The sequence below is a fragment of the Phocoena sinus genome, chromosome X (genome assembly GCF_008692025.1).
Source record: "Phocoena sinus isolate mPhoSin1 chromosome X, mPhoSin1.pri, whole genome shotgun sequence".
Classification (NCBI taxonomy): domain Eukaryota; kingdom Metazoa; phylum Chordata; class Mammalia; order Artiodactyla; family Phocoenidae; genus Phocoena; species Phocoena sinus.
Window position 1 is genome coordinate 32,406,482 of NC_045784.1, and position 20,718 is coordinate 32,427,199.

The following is a 20,718-nucleotide window of genomic DNA, read 5'->3' on the forward strand; positions in this document are numbered from 1 at the left end:
TCTTGACATATAGCTATAATATTTGATGATCTTGCTTACTTATTCCTCTAGATGGATCACCCTCCCACCAAACATCACTAGTTTTATCCTCTGTTCATTACTGTTCCAAGAGTAAAAATGTGTTTTGTAAATATTTCTTATGCAATCAGTGTACAAAGCATCTTTTGATGCTTTTTTTAAGCTGAGAAAATAAATTCTAAAGAAGTGAGTAAATTTAATCCTTCCTTCAAGTATACCACATTCTAGAGCACTTTACCTTTCATTCTTATTTGGACTGAGTGCTTTCCAGACCTACTGAAGAGCTTAGTATTGGGCACTCTATATTTCTCTTTGGATAGAAACTAATATCCTTCTCTTTCTTAGTGTACTCACTTATTTACTAAAAACTTCCTTTATGAAACCTTCTAATAAAAAGTATGGGAGAGGTAAATTGCCTAAAATTTTTATTTTTAGGCATGTCTTTTGACTACATTTACACTTGATTTATTTTTTGCTTCCTATATTTTTCCAAGATGAAAAGGTTTTTCCTCATAACTCTTGAGATAATTGTTCCACTTGCCTCATGGTATTCAGTATTGGTGATGAGAAAGTCTACTATAATTCTGTTTTCCCACACCTCTGGACATTTTTAGGATCTTCCATTGTGTTGTGATATTGTTCCAGAATGCATCAAGGAGGGACTTTTTTTTTTTTTTTTTTTGTGGTACGCGGGCCTCTCGCTGCTGTGGTCTCTCCCGTTGCGGAGCACAGGCTCCGGACACGCAGACTCAGTGGCCATGGCCCACGGGCCCAGCTGCTCTGCGGCATGTAGCATCTTCCCAGACTGGGGCACGAACCCGCGTCCCCTGCATCAGCAGGCGGACTCTCAACCACTGCGCCACCAGGGAAGCCCAAGGAGGGACTTTTTAAATTCACTATCTGGGTGCACAGTGAGTCCTTTAATTATGAACTTGTTTTTCATAAGCTCTGAAAAGTTCTCTTAAATAATTTCTTTCATCATTCTCTCCCCTCCATTTTCATTGTTCTCATTTTCCAACCTTTAGTTGTTAGATACTACCTGTTAATTGGATTCTCTGTATATCTTACCTTATCACTCATATTTTTCAGCTCATTGCTTTTTTCTCTCTTTATCAACAAGCCTTCTTTTCCAACTGTTTCCTTTAGGAGATAGATAGATAGATAGATAAATAGATAGGTGATCTCCTATATATATTTGTAAGAATACTTTCTTTTGCATTGAATATCTCTATTTTATAGCATCCTGTTCTTTAACTGGAGTTATAATATCTTAATAAGCATCTCTGATTTTTGTATTCTGACTTTTACATTCTCATCTATGACCTGTATTATTTTTATTTTCTTTGAGATCAGTCAGTATGTTTGTTTATCTTGGTCTCAGTGATATAAAAATATCTTTTTAGACTAAATAATTTAGAAGACTTTGGTTTTTACACATAGGGTTCAGAAAATATTTTATTTTCTTTAAAAAATCTATAGGTTTATCATTATCAGATATTATATAATTATCTATGTGCACCATATCCTGTCTTAGATTCTGTCTGAATCATGATTAATAATGGCTCTTTCTGCCAGTTGTGGATTTAAATTCCCTGAGATATCATTTATATAGAAAAGATTAAACAGCTATACCAGCATATAAAAAAATATTTCTGCATCTAACTTGATGACTAAATTTAGCTCTAATCATAGAGTGACTGTCATAGAAGTGAAAGTATACTTTTAGAAAACCATTCTGTTTCTTTTTTTCTCATTATTCTCATTGAGCCCTCTGGGCACTGACATTGATGTGTCATATATTTATTTTCCATCCCATCCAAAAGCCATGTTGAAGTAGTCTATGAGGTACATATAATATAAAGGAGACTTTTTTGAATGAGGGGGAGGCAATTGGAACAAAAAGAAAATAAAAGATAAGAAAATTAAGATAAAGTCCATAATTATGATATGCATCTGGATACATAAGATACTTACCTGAAAAGGACAACCCACTTGATTCTGAAATTTCTAACACTCTCAGGAAGGAATACTGGTCATTTCCATGCTTCAATGTGACTACACAATTTATAAAAGGAATATCTATACTCAGGAGAAGCTCAAATCTTGATGGTCCTAAAACCAGCTGTTGGCTTCATAAAAAGGATACTCTATTTTAAAATGTTTCATAAAACTTAAGTATAGTTCCATAAATTTATTTACTAAGTGCATGTTATTTAGCTTATGGTCATTCTTTTTTTTTTTTTTTTTTTTTTTTGCGGTACACGGGCCTCTCACTGTTGTGGCCTCTCCCGTTGCGGAGCACAGGCTCCAGACGTGCAGGCTCAGTGGCCATGGGTCACGGGCCCAGCCGCTCCGCGGCATGTGGGATCTTCCCGGACCGGGGCATGAACCTGTGTCCCCTGCATCGGCAGGCGGACTCTCAACCACTGCGCCACCACGGAAGCCCGTTTATGGTCATTCTTGAACTCCATTTTTCATCACCTTCCATGGAGAGCCCATCCATTACCTCATCCTATTGATTTTACCCAATGTATCTTAAATTTGACATCTTTCCCCTTATCTATCTCCTCTATGCTAATTTAATGTACTATCATCTTTAAACTGGGCTGCTACAATAGATTCTTAAAAGGTTTCTCTGCAATCCATTCTTTATATTAGAATGGCAATAATTTTTTTGATGTAAATTTGGTCATGTTACTCTTCTGCTTAAAATATTCCAATAGCTTTTCATCACCATTAGGATATAGACTGAATATCTCAACATGGCCCATGTGGCCTTTCATGGCTGGCTCTTAGCTACATCTTGCATCACTAACACCCTTGCTCTCTAAGCTTCAGCACCACTGGCCTTTGGTAATTTCTTCAAACACATCATAATTTCTCATTTTAGAGGCTTTGGCTTGGATGCCTTCTTTCATCCCCTACAAATTCTACCTAACTCATTCTCGTCCTCCATATCCTACCTAACATATCACTTCCTCTGATATTTCAGACTACATCACACTCTCCATTATGCGCCCTTCTATCACTTCATAGCACATACATAATTTGTAATTTTCACATTTATTTTATGATGACATAATTAACGTCTGCCATATCCTATAAAATGAAAGATCCAGGAGATCAGGAATAGTGTATTTTTTTCCCAATTACTGTATCTCCCAAACCTAAAACAATGTCTGGAACATTATAAATTATAAATATTAATTGAGTGAATGGCTTTATCTAGTAATGAATTTTAGAATAGCTAGAAAAATCCTAAGTCACTCACAGGTATCCTAACACATAGTTTGAGCCTATACACCCAAAAAAAGATCTCAAGGTCAAATATTCTTTGTTTTCAATTAAATTTAAGCCCATGAGCTTTTCATAATAGCCAAGAAAGTATCCTTTAGCAGAGGTTGAGGAGATTAGTGATATTATATCTGAATAAAATCCTCCCCATTCCTGCTGGTTGTGAGTTGTAATTTTCCCTAAGAAACAATTTTGAGAATATTTCAATTGGTTTTGAAAGTCCTCCGTTCATTTTAGTCTATGCTGCTCCCTAAACTCACCCATTTAACAGAGATTCCTCAAAGGTTCTGGGGAAGTTAAGCCAAAGTATAATGCCGAGAGAATCTATTCCCATCTCCATTCCCAACTGTGTCTATCCTAAGGGAAGGTGACAGGTGATAGTTTGTACAAAGAATAACTGTGATATGATGTATAATGCTAACTGTGCTAAAAGCCAGTGAAAAAGCAATGGTAAAAGGTCCCCACGGTTTACCACCCACAGCTGTGGCAGCAAGGCAAGGCAGAAAGACTCAGCCATTAAAGAAACATTGAGCCCATTTTTTATTCAGAGACCTCATTACTTCTATAAACAGTGAAAGCAAGAGTTAACAAAGGGGCCAGATCTCCATGTCCCTTATGCAGAGTGACACCAAAACAACAGGGACCAGATGACTGCATCATGCATGGTAGGACACCTGTTGCTGACAGTCAGTTTCATGCTGCAACTAAGCAGTTTCTAGCCTGTAACTCTACCCTGTAGGAGGATAGGCAGCCAGCCTCAGACCTCATCAGAATGTAGGAGGCAGTAAGAAACTGTCTGGTGACAGCCTCTCAGGGAAGATAGGGAGGCAAGTGAAAAATGTTCTTGTAGCAGTGCTTCCTGAAGTTCCATGCTCTTATGTTATGGGAGGATCACAGAGCTTTCTGCCAAGACTTATATCCACTGCAGTTAAGCCTTGCATGTGTGTGGCCTGTGTTGTTATGCAGGGCTGCCAGGGTGCCATGGTTGACTCACTCCCCTAGAAACTGGGAAGTAAAATTTCCGAATCCATCGATTCTTTAACCATTTTACTATGGTTTAGACTAGAAAGTTGAAGATTAAATGAGATGGACATGTTTTCCTTATTCTTTCTTTTAATTAAGTCTATCTTTCAAATAAAAGTCATGCTACTTATATACCGTTATTTTGATTTGAGGTTCGAATTTTATTTTCAACCACAGTTTTAAGTATTTTTTGAATTCTTTGTCTTTCTCATTTTTTCCTCCCTGCAATCAAAAGTCATTGATAGGGCTTCCCTGGTGGCGCAGTGGTTGAGAGTCCGCCTGCCGATGCAGGGGACACAGGTTCGTGCCCCGGTCCGGGAGGATCCCACATGCCGCGGAGCGGCTGGGCCCGTGAGCCATGGCCGCTGAGCCTGCGCGTCCCGAGCCTGTGCTCCGCAACGGGAGAGGCCACAACAGTGAGAGGCCTGCATACCAAAAAAAAAAAAAAAGAGTCATTGATATAACTAAGAATGTGCCTAAACAGTAGCACAGAATGTCCTATGAAATTCACGACAAAAATACATATATGATTTCCTGTGGCTAGCTCTTAGAAAATCCAGTATTCAGTAGATTATACATACATTTGGAAGTTAACTTTAGGTTTTACATACTGGATCAAGATGTTTTGACTGACAGCAATAACTAGATTGTAGGCTTTCTAAGATCTGCAACAATCTTTAACTTTATTGTAGAAGTGAGTATTTTGCAGGGTGTGGTTACTAGGCACATATACTGAATAGATGCTTGTTGTCTTTTTTCACTACAATATTTTCGTTTTTATCTTTTGTTAAATAGAAACCAAATTACTGTTTGGTTTGAACTCTGAAATTTACCAGTCGCTTCCTCCATCCTGCTGAAGCTTCACTGCTATTAATTTCAAAATCTAAGAGTGGAACAGGAGGTACTATGCTGACTTTTGCTCTCAAGGGTGAAGTCCTCAATTTTAAAGCCATCGTAAGTAAATGTTACCTATTTTATATGTTTCTGCTTTTCTCAGGCCATGGAGTGTCCCAAGCACAGCTGTTCTTCTAAGTTTCATCTCCTGGCAGCTCTTGTTCTTTGAGATCATGTGTGTATACAGACACAGATGTGTACTTACTTACATTTGCACAGTTTTTGGCTTCTGTGTCTCTGATATTTTTACTTTGATACTCTTTCTTTGGAAATAAGTCTCAATTTTATAATAGAAGTTAAAGGGACTTGTGTTTTTATAAATGTTTTATACAATTTTAAAGGTTACTTTCCATTTATAGTTATTATAAAATATTGGCTATATTTGCTGTGTTGCACAATACATCCTTGAGCCTATCTTACACCCAGTAGTTTGTACCTTCCACTCCCCCCCACCTCTAGTAACCATTAGTTTGTTCTCTGTAACTGTGAGTCTGTTTCTTTTTGTGTTATCTTCACTAGTTTGTTATATTTTTTAGATTCCACCTATAAGTCATATCATACAGTATTTGTCTTTCTCTGTCTGACTTATTTCTCTAAACATAATGCCCTCCAAGTCCATCTACATGGCTTCAGATGGCAAAATTTCATTCTTTTTTATGGCTGAGTAGTATTCCACTGTGCGCGTGTGCACGCGCGCGTGTGTGTGTGTGTATATATATATATGCTGGACACTTAGGTTGCTTCCATATCTTGGCAATTGTAAATAATGCTGCTATGAACATTGGCGTGCATGTATCTTTTCAAATTAGTGTCTTCATTTTCTTCATATATGTACCCAGGACTGGAACTGCTGCATCACATGGTAGTTCTATTTTTAGTTTTTTGAGAAACTTCCATACTGTTTTCCACAGTGGCTGCACCAACTTACATTCCCACCAACAGTGTACAAGGTTCCCCCTTTTTTACATCCTCACCAACATTTGTTATTTGTGTTCTTTTTGATGGTGGCCATTCTGACAGGTGTGAGGTGGTATCTCATTATGGTTTTGATTTGCATTTTCCCTGATGATTAGCAAGGTGGAGCTTGTTTTCATGTGTCTATTGACCATCTGCATTTTGAAAGCACTTGTATTGAGTGCTATTTTAAGTTCAGCTTTTTAGGATTGTATCTGTGCTTTTTATCAAGGAGCCATTCACTATACACATAGCAATTTACATGCCCTTCTGCCATGGAGACTTGTGATTTAAGTTAAAGCAGTCCCCGGGCCTATGTCTGTTTTTGTTTGAATTAAGGTTCGGTGGTTTACACAGCATAGAAAATGTTTCTCTTATAGGTACATTCATCAATTTATCTTGAGTGTCCTATGGAGCAAATTCATTAGAAAGATTACTAAGACTGGCATTTAGTGAGATTTGATGATGTTCCAGGCAGAGTTCTAAGTGTTAATATCTCAAAGAATGGGGCAGAAGGATTTTTAAACCTCTGTAAAATGGTTGTGATATTGCTTTGATTGACTTTGTGTAGCCATTAGTTTGTCTAAATATTATTTTCTACCACGGATGTGTGGTAAAGAAGTAAATTTATGTTGCCCGATTTCCATATGGATTACAAAGAATCGTAGGTATGCAGTGGCTTGAGTGGGAAGAAAAGAGAATGACTCTAGTAAAGGCCACTTGTGTGAGGAGAGCATTAAGATGCTCACCTGGACAGAACGGCTTATTCGATAAGGGCACCCAGGAGAGGGAGCAGGCATTTGATTGTCACTGAGATGTGTATTGTGATCTTCTGATTTCCTCCTGAATAATGAACTCTTACACTTCCCAAGCCTCTCACACAAATTTTCTGAAACAAAACATCTCTTTGCCACATGTGTCTAAGAGACCCATGGATGGTGTTAGCGTGTCATTATCATGGCTCTGGGGCAGAAAAGCTGACACTTGGAGCTTGTTTGATCTCTGTTTACTTCTCCATCTGGCTACTCATGGTCTTACACACCAGGAACTAGTTTGGAAAACAATGGAGAAATAAGGTAAGAATATGATTAGTCTAAAAATTTGGAATTCCTAGAATCTTTTCTTTTATGGAAGTCTTTTGGGTAATTTGAGTTTCAGTTTTATATATTTGTACTTTTATTATAGTTAAAATATGTCAGTGCAGCCACCACGTTATAAACCCAGGCATGCCACAGTCACACAATTCCAACACAGATATTCTTGCACTCACACATCAGTGTGCACATGCACACACACACATACACACCTGCCCCTTCCTTATGTCATATGTATTAGGTATATATAAGATTGATTAATTTTCAAACGGAAAATCATACTCAGTCATTAACAAAATGAATTTTAAGGAAATCAATTTGGGAGACACTATTGTGAAAGATCATTCATTGGTTAGCATAGTACTATGGATCAGTGATGAGGAATAATCTATTTTTATTCTTTCCCACCCAGATTTTAACAGTATAATGTTTAAATAAATTAATATCGGATCACCGGGGAAGATGACGGAAGAGTAAGATGCGGAGATCACCTTCCTCCCCACAGATACACCAGAAATACATCTACACGTGGAACAACTCCTACAGAACACCTACTGAACGCTGGCAGAAGACCTCAGACCTCTCAAAAGGCAAGGAACTCCCCACGTACCTGGGTAGGGCAAAAGAAAAAAGAATAAACAGAGACAAAAGAATAGGGACGGGACCTTCACCAGTGGGAGGGAGCCTTGAAGGAGGAAAGGTTTCTACACACTAGGAAGCCCCTTCGCGGGCGGAGACTGCGGCTTGCGGAGGGGGAATCTTCAGAGCTGTGGAGGAGAGCACAGCAACAGGGGTGCGGAGGGCAAAGCGGGGAGATTCCTGCACAGAGGATCGGTGCCGACCAGCACTCACCAGCCTGAGAGGCTTGTCTCCACACCTGCCGGGGCGGGCGGGACTGGGAGGTGAGGCTCGGGCTTCAGTCAGACAGGGAGAGGACTGGGGTTGGTGTGAACACAGCCTGAAGGGGTTAGTGCACCACGGCTAGCCAGGAGGGAGTCCGGGGAAAAGTCTGGACCTGCCAAAGAGGCAAGAGACTTTTTCTTCCCTCTTTGTTTCCTGATGCACGAGGAGATGGGATTAAGGGCGCTGCTTAAAGGAGCTCCAGAGATGGGCGTGAGCCATTGCTAAAAGCGCGGACCCCAGAGACAGGCATGAGGCACTAAGGCTGCTGCTACAGCCACCAAGAACCCTGTGTGCAAGCACAGGTTACTTGCCACACCTTGCCTCCCGGGAGCCTGTGCAGCCCGCCACTGCCCACATCCTGGGATCCAGGGACAACTTCCCCGGGAGAACGCACGGCGCGCCTCAGGCTGGTGCAACGTCCCGCTAGCCTCTGCCGCCGCAGGCTCGCCCCGCACTCCGTACCCCTCCCTCCCCCCGGCCTGAGTGAACCACAGCCCTGTAAGCAGCTGCTCCTTTAACCCCGTCCTGTCTGAGCGAAGAACAGACACCATCCGGCCACCCACACGCGGAGGCGGGGCCAAATCCAAAGCTGAGCCCCGGGAGCTGTGAGAACAAAGAAGAGAAAGGGAAGTCTCTCCCAGCAGCCTCAGAAACAGCGGATTAAATCTCCACAATCAACTTGATGTACCCTGCATCTGTGAAATACATGAATAGACAACGAATCAGCCCAAATTGAGGAGGTGGACTTTGACAGCAAGATTTATGATTTTTTTCCCCTTTTCCTTTTTGTGAGTGTGTATGTGTATGCTTCTGTGTGAAATTTTGTCTGTATAGCTTTGCTTTCACTATTTGATCTAGGGTTCTATCTGTCTTTTTTTTTTATAAAAATTTTTTTTCTTAATAATAATTTTATTTTAGCTTATTTTATTTTACTTTATCTTTCTTTCTTTCTTTCCTTCCTTCCCTACTTCCTTCCTTCCTTCTTTCCTCCCTCCCTCCCTCCCTCCCTCCCTCCCTCCTTCCTTCCTTCCTTTCTTTCTTTCTTTTTCTTTTTCTTTCTTTCTTTTCTTTCTTTTCTTTCTTTCTTTCTTTCTTTTTTTCTTTTCTTTCTTCTTTCTTTCTTCTTTCTTTCTTTTCTTTCTTTCTTTATTTCTTCCTTTCTTTTTCTTTTCTTTCTTCCTTTCTTTCTCTCTTTCTTTCTTTCTTCTTTTTTTCTCCCTTTTATTCTGAGCTGTGTGGATGAAAGGCTCTTGGTGCTGCAGCCAGGAGTCAGTGCTGTGCCTCTGAGGTGGGAGAGCCAACTTCAGGAGACTGGTCCAAAAGACCCCTCCCAGCTCCCCATAATATCAAATGGCAAAAGTCTCCCAGAGATCTCCATCTCAACACCAAGACCCAGCTTCACTCAGCAACCAGCAAGCTACAGTGCTGGACACCCTATGCCAAACAACTAGCAAGACAGGAACACAACCCCACCCATTAGCAGAGAGGCTGCCTAAAATCATAATAAGTCCACAGACACCCCAAAACACAACCAGACGTGGACCTGCCCACCAGAAAGACAAGATCCAGCCTCATCCACCAGAACGCAGGCACTAGTCCCCTCCACCAGGAAGCCTACACATCCCACTGAACCAACCTTCGCCACTGGGGACAGATACCAAAAACAACAGGAACTACAAACCTGCAGCCTACAAAAAGGAGACCCCAAACAGAGTAAATTAAACAAAATGAGAAGACAGAAAACACACAACATATGGAGCAAGAGAAAAACCCACCAGACGTAACAAATGAAGAGGAAATAGGCAGTCTACCTGAAAAAGAATTCAGAATAATGATAGTAAAGATGATGCAAAGCCTTGGAAATAGAATAGACAAAATGCAAGAAGCATTTAACAAGGACCTAGAAGAACTAAAGATGAAACAAACAACGATGAACAACACAATAAATGAAATTAAAAATACTCTAGAAGGGATCAATAGCAGAATAACTGAGGCAGAAGAACGGATAAATGACCTGGAAGATAAAATGGTGAAAATAACTACTGTAGAGCAGAATAAAGAAAACAGAATGAAAAGAACTGAGGACAGTCTCAGAGACCTCTGGGACATTAAATGCACCAACATTCGAGTTATAGGGATTCCAGAAGAAGAAGAGAAAAAAAAAGGGGCTGAGAAAATATTTGAAGAGATTACACTTGAAAACTTCCCTAATATGGGAAAGGAAATAGTTAATCAAGTCCAGGAAGCAGAGACAGTCCCATATAGGATAAATCCAAGTATAAACACACAAGACACATATTAATCAAACTTTCAAAATTAAATACAAAGAAAACATATTAAAAGCAGCAAGGGAAAAACAACAAATAACACACAAGGGAATCCCCATAAGGTTAACAGCTGATCTTTCAGCAGAAACTCTGCAAGCCAGAAGGGACTGGCAGGACATATTTAAAGTGATGAAGGAGAAAACCTACAAACAAGATTACTCTACCCAGCAAGGATCTCATTCAGATTTGATGGAGAAATTAAAACCTTTACAGACAAGCAAAAGCTGAGAAAGTTCAGCACCACCAAACCAGCTTTACAACAAATGCTAAAGGAACTTCTCTAGGCAAGAAACACAAGAGAAGGAAAAGACCTACAATAACAAACCCAAAACAATTAAGAAAATAGGAATAGGAACATACATATTGATAATTACCTGAAATGTAAATGGATTAAATGCTCCCACCAAAAGTCACAGATTGGCTGAATGGATACAAAAACGAGACCTATATATATGCTGTCTACAAGAGACCCACTTCAGACCTAGAGACAGACACACACAGACTGAAAGTAAGGGGATAGAAAAATATTCCATGCAAATGGAAACCAAAAGAAACCTGGAGTAGCAATTCTCATATCAGACAAAATAGACTTTAAAATAAAGACTATTAGAAGAGACAAAGCAGGACACTACATAATGATCAAGGGATCGATCCAAGAAGAAGATATAACAATTGTAAATATTTATGCACCCAACATAGGAGCACCTCAATACATAAGGCAAATGCTAACAGCCATAAAAGGGGAAATCGACAGTAACACATTCATAGTAGGGGACTTTAACACCCCACTTACACCAATGGACAGATCATCCAAAATGAAAATAAATAAGGAAACACTTGCTTTAAGTGACACATTAAACAAGGTGGACTTAATTGATATTTATAGGACATTCCATCCAAAAACAATAGAATACACATTTTTCTCAAGTGCTCATGGAACATTCTCCAGGATAGATCATATCTTGGGTCACAAATCAAGCCTTGGTAAATTTAAGAAAATTGAAATTGTATCAAGTATCTTTTGCGACCACAACGCTATGAGACTAGATATCAATTAGAGGAAAAGATCTGTAAAAAATACAAACACATGGAGGCTAAACAATACACTACTTAATAACGAAGTGATCACTGAAGAAATCAAAGAGGAAATAAGAAAATACCTAGAAACAAATGACAGTGGAGACACGACAACCCAAAACCTATGGGATGGAGCAAAAGCAGTTCTAAGAGGGAAGTTATAGCAATACAATCCTACCTGAAGAAACAGGAAACATCTCGAATAAACAACGTAACGTTGCACCTAAAGCAATTAGAGAAAGAACAAAAAAACCCCAAAGTTAGCAGAAGGAAAGAAATCATAAAGATCAGATCAGAAATAAATGAAAAGGAAATGAAGCAAACGATAGTAAAGATCAATAAAACTAAAAGCTAGTTCTTTGAGAAGATAAAAAATATTGATAAACCATTACCCAGACTCATCAGGAGAAAAAGGGAGAAGACTCAAGTTAATAGAATTAGAAATGAAAAAGGAGAAGTAACAAATGACACTGCAGAAATTCAGAAGCTCATGAGAAATTACTACAAGCAACGCTATGCCAATAAAATGGACAACCTGGAAAAAATGGACAAATTCTTAGAAATGCACAACCTGCCAAGACTGAATCAGGAAGAAATAGAAAATATGAACAGACCAATCACAAGCACTGAAATTAAAACTGTGATTAAAAATCTTCCAACAAACAAAAGCCCAGGACCAGATGGCTTCACAGGCGAATTCTATCAAACATTTAGAGAAGAGCTAACACCTATCTTTCTCAAACTCTTCCCAAATATAGCAGAGGGAGGAACACTCCCAAACTTATTCTGCGAGGCCACCATCACCTTGATACCAAAACCAGACAAAGATGTCAAAAAGAAAGAAAACTACAGGCCAATATCACTGATGAACATAGATGCAAAAATCCTCAACAAAATACTAGCAAACAGAATCCAGCAGCACATTAAAAGGATCATACACCATGATCAAGTGGGGTTTATTCCAGGAATGCAAGGATTCTTCAATATACGCAAATCAATCAACGTGATACACCATATTAACAAATTGAAGGAGAAAAACCATATGATCATCTCAATAGATGCAGAGAAAGCTTTTGACAAAATTCAACACCCATTTATGATAAAAACCCTGCAGAAAATAGGCATAGAGGGAACTTTCCTCAACGTATTAAAGGCCATATATGACAAATCCACAGCGAACATCATCCTCAATGGTGAAAAACTGAAAGCATTTCCACTAAGATCAGGAACAAGACAAGGTTGCCCACTCTCACCACTCTTATTCAACATAGTTTTGGAAGTTTTAGCCACAGCAATCAGAGAAGAAAAGGACATAAAAGGAATCCAAATCGGAAAAGAAGAAGTAAAGCTGTCACTGTTTGCAGATGACATGATACTATACATAGATAATCCCAAAAATGCTACCAGAAAACTACTAGAGCTAATCAATGAATTTGGTAAAGTAGTAGGAGACAAAATTAATGCACAGAAATATCTGGCATTCCTATACACTAATGTTAAAAAATCCGAAAGTGAAATCAAGAAAACACTCCTATTTACCATTGCAACAAAAAGAATAAAATATCTAGGAATAAACCTACCTAAGGACAAAAAAGACCTGTATGCAGAAAGTTATAAGACACTGATGAAAAAAATTAAAGATGATACAAATAGATGGAGAGATATACCATGTTCTTGGATTGGAAGAATCAACATTGTGTAAACGATTCTACTACCCAAAGCAATCTACAGATTCAATGCAATCCCTATCAAACTACCACTGGCATTTTTCACAGAACTAGAAGAAAAAATTTCACAGTATTTATGGAAACACAAAAGACCCCGAATAGCCAAAGCAATCTTGAGAACGACAAACGGAGCTGGAGGAATCAGGCTCCCTGCTTTCAGACTATACTAGAAAGCTACAGTAATCAAGACAGTATGGTACTGGTACAAAAAGAGAAAGATAGATCAATGGAACAGGGTAGAAAGCCCAGAGATAAACCCACGCACACATGGTCACCTTATCTTTGATAAAGGAGGCAGGAATGTACACTGGAGAAAGGACAGCCTCTTCAATAAGCGGTGCTAGGAAAACTGGACAGGTACATGTAAATTATGAGATTAGATCACTTCCTAACACCATACACACAAATAAGCTCAAAATGAATTAAAGACCTAAATATAAGGCCAGAAACCATCAAACTGTTAGAGGAAAATATAGGCAGAACACTGTATGACATAAATCACAGCAAGATCCTTTTTGACCCACCTCCTAGAGAAATGGAAATAAAAACAAAAATAAACAAATGGGACCTAATGAAACTTCAAAGCTTTTGCACAGCAAAGGAAACCATAAACAAGACCAAAAGACAACCCTCAGAATGGGAGAAAATATTCGCAAATGAAGCAACTGACAAAGGATTAATTTTCAAAATTTACAAGCAGCTCATGCAGCTCAATAACAGAAAAACAAACAACCCAATGCAAAAATGGGCAGAAAACCTAAATAGACATTTCTCCAAAGAAGATATACAGACTGCCAACAAACACATGAAAGAATGCTCAACATCATTAATCATTAAAGAAATGCAAATCAAAACTACAATGAGATATCATCTCACACCAGACAGAATGGCCATTATCAAAATATCTAGAAACTATAAATGCTGGAGAGGGTGTGGAGGAAAGGGAACACTCTTGCCCTGCTGGTGGGTATTTGAATTGGTACAACCACTATGGAGAACAGTGTGGAGGTTCCTTAAAAAACTACAAATAGAACTACCATACGACCCAGCAATCCCACTACTGGGCATATACCCTGAGAAAACCATAATTGAAAAAGAGTCATGTACCAAAATGTTCATTGCAGCCCTATTTTCCGTAGCCTGTATATGTAAACAACCTAAGTGTCTATCATCGTGTGAATGGGTAAAGAAGAGTGGCAGATATATACAATGGAATATTACTCAGCCATGAAAAGAAACGAAATTGATCTATTTATAATGAGGTGGATGGACCTAGAGTCTGTCATACAGAGTGAAGTAAGTCAGAAAGAGAAAGACAAATACCCTATGCTAACACATATATATGGAATTTAAGAAAAAAAAATGTCATCAAGAACCTAGGAGTAGGACAGGAATAAAGACACAGGCCTAGTAGAGAATGGACTTGAGGATATGGGGAGGGGGAAGGGTAAGCTGTGACAAAGCGAAAGAGTGGCATGGACATATATACACTACCAAACCTAAAATAGATAGCTAGTGGGAAGCTGCCGCATAGCACAGGGAGATTAGCTCCGTGCTTTGTGACCACCTAGAGGGGTGGGATAGGGAGGGTGGGAGGGAGGGAGCTGCAAGAGGGAACAGATATGGGTACATATGTATATGTATAACTGGTTTACTTTGTTATAAAGCAGAAACTAACACACCATTGTAAAGCAATTATACTCCAATAAAGATGTAAAAAAAAATTGATATCAGTATGTTATTTAAATGGATAGTTTTTTAGGTACTTTAAGTTTGTTTTTTTATTTTTATTTATGTTTTGTGTAATACGCGGGCCTCTCACTATTGTGGCCTCTCCCTTTGCGGAGCACAGGTTCTGGATGCACAGGCTCAGCAGCCATGGCTCATAGGCCTAGCCGCTCTGCGGCATGTGGGATCTTCCCGGACCAGGGCACGAACCCGTGTCCCGTGCATCGGCACACGGACTCTCACCCACTGCGCCACCAGGGAAGCCCAAGTTTGTTTTTTATAACTGAGGTTATTATTTTTTGTTATTATCATATTGTATGTTTTATATATATATTTTTTTACCATAGGCAAGTATAAAATGCAAATCTCCGTGTTATAAATGGAAAGAAATCATTGTGAATGTTAAAAATCCCTTCCACACTGCTTGGGACTTCAGGTAAGTTATTGTTTTGACATAAATTCATTGCAATTAGCCATATTGAATTTTAAGAGAAGTATGTATTTTTCTTCAACATGAACTGTTTTGAGGAGAAATTTTATATATTTACATTGCTATAAATTTATAAGCATCAGCAGGTAAAATAGAACAAATAATGAAGGTAAATCAGTTTTTCTTGAAATGCTATTTGATCTCTGCAAAGGTAAGGCTGATGATATCAAATTTATGAATTTTGTCTCTAAGCTTTCTGTTTATTGACATTTACAGTTCTTTCATTTTTTAAAAATTTATAATTAATAGACTTTTTAACTTCTAATTTTATCCTGTTAATTTCCAAAAGTGAAATGTTGATTCAAGCGGAAAATTTATTTTTACCTAAAGCATCATGATTAATTCAAACTGCACATTAAACGTGCATTTGTGCATCTTGAGTTTAGCAACAACAATAACAACAGCATATATTTGAAATTAAAAGACAATAAATTGCTTAAGTATTGTTTAAGGTCGCAAGTAGAAAAATGTCTTTCTATAAATTTACATATAAATTTACCTTACGTATCGCTTAAATTATGAACTCTGTTTCCACCAGCTTTAAAAATCAGATCCTTACAGCAGTACTTGTGTTGAGACTAGAAGTTGTATGTATGCTTATTATTTTAGTAGTTGATAATTTCCAGTTTTTAAATCACTATATGTCTAGGCTTTTGGTAATTTCTTATTAACAATATCATTTATTGTTTACAAAACAAAAATTCTTTTTTTAAAACGGCTGGTGAATTTATAGTTCCCATGTTCAGTGAGGGAGAATTTTATTTACCGTAATTTCATTACAGTGTTATATCAGAATGTAAGGAATAAAAAATACCAGAATATGTGGCCTTAATCCAGTATTAAAATATGCCCTTAAGTAAACCAAATGACTGCAGTTCTTCAGAGGAAATCAGGATCAAACATGCTTAGACTTATTCTAGTGGTAGAACTGAAAGTAAATCTCAAAGTTCCTGGAATTGGTAGAATATTATAATTGTATGTTTCTCAAAAAATTATAATATTTTATTGTTATTTTATGGTTTATCTCAGATTGAATTAAAATTGTTACTTCTTGTGAGGAATGCATGGTTTGGTAAAGGACAAGATTGTTAATTGGGGACTTTTGACTCCTTCCTCTCTTATTTGAATGTGGCCTTCAAACTTAGGCAATGGGAATATGAACTGAAAAATTTAAGGCCAATCATAAAATTTGTAAAATTAATATTTTACTGTAAACATATATTACTTTTAAAGGTAAAATATAATAAATGAGAATGAATAAGAAAGGAAATTTAAAGCCAAATAATTCATATAGAGACTATTTTAATGTTATAAATAATATAACAATAAGTGACCTAGTTTTTCATATTACACTTACAAAAAATGATCAGGATTTGCTTATTATTAATAATCTCATATTAAATGTACTTCAAAGTAAAATTTTAAATTTCATATATTTTCCAAAAATTTATATGCAGCACAATGATCAGATTTGATTCTACTTTGTCAAAATTTAATATTCTTTTTAACAAATAAGGTGACCCAGTCTAGATTTAAAAAAACAAAAATTATTGAGCTGTGATTGATATACAATATTATATATTCTGGTATACAGTACAGTGATTCACAATTTTTAAAGGTAATGCTCCATTTATAGTTATTATAAAATATTGGTTCTACTCTCTTTGCTGTACAATATATCCTTGTAGCTTATTTATTTTATACATGGTAGTTTGCACTTCTTAATCTCCTATCCAGTCTAGGTTTAACAGAAACAGGATTAGCTCCCACACCTCTGTGTACCAGATCAGTAGTTCTCAAATTCCTCTTTAGCAGGATGCAACTATTTCATGCTGTATAATTCTTTTTTTACGTGTTGTAAGGTTTGGTTTAGTAGTATTTTGTTGAAATTTTTGCATTTATAAAAAAAGGATTTACTAGTGTAATTTTCTTTTCTTGTGATGTCTTTATCTGCTTTTTATATCATCAGTACTACCCTCAGAGAAAGATTTGGGAAATGGTCCTTTCCATTCTATTTTTGGGGAGAGTTTGTGAAGGATTGGTATTTATTCTTCTAATGTTTGGTAGAATTGAAGCCATCTGGGTCTGAGCTTTGTTTTGTGGAAACTTTATTACTAATTTCATCTCTTGTTATGGCATACTCAGATTTTCCATTTCTTCTTGAATCAGTTTGGTAGTTTGCGCCATTGTAGGAATTTATACATTTCCTCTAAATTATCTAAGTTGTTGGCATGGAAGTTTTCACAGTATTCCCTTATAATCCTTTTTTTCCCCCCTGCAAAGGCAGTAGTGATGGCCCTTCTTCCATCCCTTACTTTGATTTTTCTCTCCTTTATTCTTGGTCAATCTAGGTAAAGATTTGTTAATTTTATTGATCTTTTGAAAGACCCTTCTTCTAGTTTCCTTGATATTTTCTATTGTTTATCTTTTTTTTAAAAAATATCTTATTTTGAGGTATATTTGATATGCAAAAAAAAACTATACATTTAAAGTATACAATTTGATGAGCTTGGACATATGCATGTACCATGATACTATCACGACAATGAAGGCAATAAACATATCCATCACTTCCAAAAGTTTCCTTGTGTTCCTTTTCTCTTTTTTTTTTTTTTTCCTTTTTTGTGGTGAGAATTCTTAACATGAGAATTGCCCTCTTAACAAATGTTTTAGTGCACAATACCATATTGTTATAGGCACTATGTTGCCTATAACATTTATAGGCACTATGTTGCATAGAACATCTATAGTACTTATCCATCTTGCATAACTGAAACTTTATACAACTCCCATTTCATCCTCTTCCCAGCCTCTAGCAACCACCAGTCTACTCTCTGCTTTATGAGTTTGACTATTTTAGATACCTCATGTAAACAGTAACTTAATTCCACTGAGATTCACAGTGTTACTCTTATATAGCTCTATTCCCTTCCCCCTATTTTGTGTTTCCTTTGGTCATATGTATTATATCAATAATGTTACAATAATCAGTAATATTGCATAATATTTATGAATATTTCTTTTTATTTCTTTTGTATATTTTTTTATGATTTTAAGAAAACGGAGAGAAAAAAGGACAGTATATCAATTTGCTAGGGCTGCCAGCACAAAATACCGTAAGACTGGGTGGCTTAAACAACAGAAATTTATTTCTCACAGTTCTTGAGGCTAGAAGTCCAAGATCAAGGTGCTGGCAGATTAGGTTTCTTCTGAGGCCTCTCTCCTTGGCTCACAGATGGCCCCCTTCTTTCTGTGTCTTCACATGGTCTTTTCTCTCTTCACATGGTCTTTTCTCTCTATGTGTGCATGCCTCGTGTCTCTTTGTATGTCCACGTTTCCTCTTACAAGAACACCAATCAGGATGAATTAGGGCCCACCCTAATGGACTCATTTTAACTTAATCACCTTTAAAGGCCCTATGTCCAACTATAGTCACATTGTGAGGTACTAGGGGTTAAGGCTTCAACATACAAAGTTTGTGGGGGGGGGCACAGTTCAGTTCATAACAGAAAGTACATATTTATAGCCTTCATTATATTAGCCTTCTTATTTATCATTTTTGTTTTTCTTTAATTGTTCTTATAGATTCATGTTACCTTCTGGAATGATTTCCATAGCCTAATCCAAGTTTGCTCTCACCCACCTCACTCCTTCCTTCCTCCTTCCTTCCTTCACAGAACAGAAACAAATGTATTATTTAATAAACTATTATAAGGTAAACACTCTTGTATTTGAGTCAGGAAATAGGACTTTGTCAACCATCCCCAAATCTCTTCTTTCTTTCTTGAATAAACTGCTATCTTGACTTTCATGGTAATCAGGGAAGTGACACACACAAGTGTGAATTTCTGGGCACTGGAGTTTACTCTTGCTGATTAAAAAAAAATCATATGCCTTTTAAATGATTTACAGGTTCCTCCTCCATTTCTTTCTTTTCCTTACAATCATTGGTTGAAGAACATGAGCTGATTGAGCTGTGGTTTCCCATGTCTGGATTTTGCTGATTTCATGTTTATGGTATAGGTTCACATGTTCTTTTTTCAGTTGTATATTTTTTAAATTCACAGCTGGATACAGAGGAATGGATACAGAGGAACTCAGGTTCATTTGCTTTGGCAAGATTAAAGGAAATGACATATTCTTTCTTTAGGAAGCATATAATATCTTGTCTCTTTTTGGAATGTTAGTAGCCATTGATACTCAGTGGGTACCTCATTATTCGTGGGTGGTTACAAAATGGTGATATTCCATTTCTATCATTTATGAAATGTATTAGTTGGAATATTTTTACAAGGAGAACATCTTCTCATCTCTTTGGTTATCCAGTGGTACAGTTCATATAAGAAAAGTAAAATAAATGTTTAATTGTTTCCCTTTATTTTTCTTCTTTTTAACCTTTTGACCCCCTTCACCCATTTATCCCACGCACCCCATCCCCCAAGTCTGGCATCCACCAGTCTGTTCTCCATATCTATGAGCCCGTTTATTTCAAGATTCTACATATGAGAGAGATTATATTGTATTGTCGTCTTCTGTCTGACTTATTTTATTTAATGACTTTGAGATCCATCATGGTTTTGCAAATGGCAATATTTCATTGTTTGTTATGGCTGAGTAATATTTCATTGTATATATACACCACAATTTCTTTATCCATTCATCTGTGAATGGACACTTAGGTTGTTTCCATATCTTAACAACTGTAAATAATGCTGCAGTGAACATGGGGGTGCATGTATCTTATAGAGTTAGTGTTTTTGTTTTCTTTAGATAAATACCTAGAAGTGGAATTGCTGGATCATATGCTAGTTCTATTTTTAATTGTTTGAGGACCCTCCAAACTATTTTCCATAGTGGCTGCACCCATTTACATTCCCACCAACAGTGCAGAAAGGTTCCTTTTTCTCCACAACCTCACCAACACTTATTACTTCTTGTCTTTTTGATAATAGCCATTTAAACAGGTATAAGATATATCTCATTGTGGTTTTGGTTTGCATTTCCCTCATGATTAATGATGTTAAGGATTTTTTCATGTGCCAGTTGGCCATCTGTATGCCTTCTTTAGAAAAATGTGTATTCAGGTCTTCTGCCCATTTTTTAATCAGATTGTTTGGATTTTTGTGATTTAGATATTGGGTTTTTTATATTTTGGATATTAGCCCCTTATCAGATATTTGATTTGCAAA

General features: G+C 37.2%; 1 protein-coding gene across 1 annotated transcript in view; it reads left to right on the forward strand.

Annotated features, from left to right (window-relative positions):
- Nucleotides 1-20,718, forward strand: part of CFAP47 (cilia and flagella associated protein 47) — a 533,433-nt gene that overhangs the window by 277,486 nt on the left and 235,229 nt on the right. The window contains 2 exon segments of the mRNA XM_032618881.1: nt 5,131-5,289; nt 15,387-15,475. Of these exon segments, the coding sequence (XP_032474772.1) occupies nt 5,131-5,289; nt 15,387-15,475 (248 nt within the window).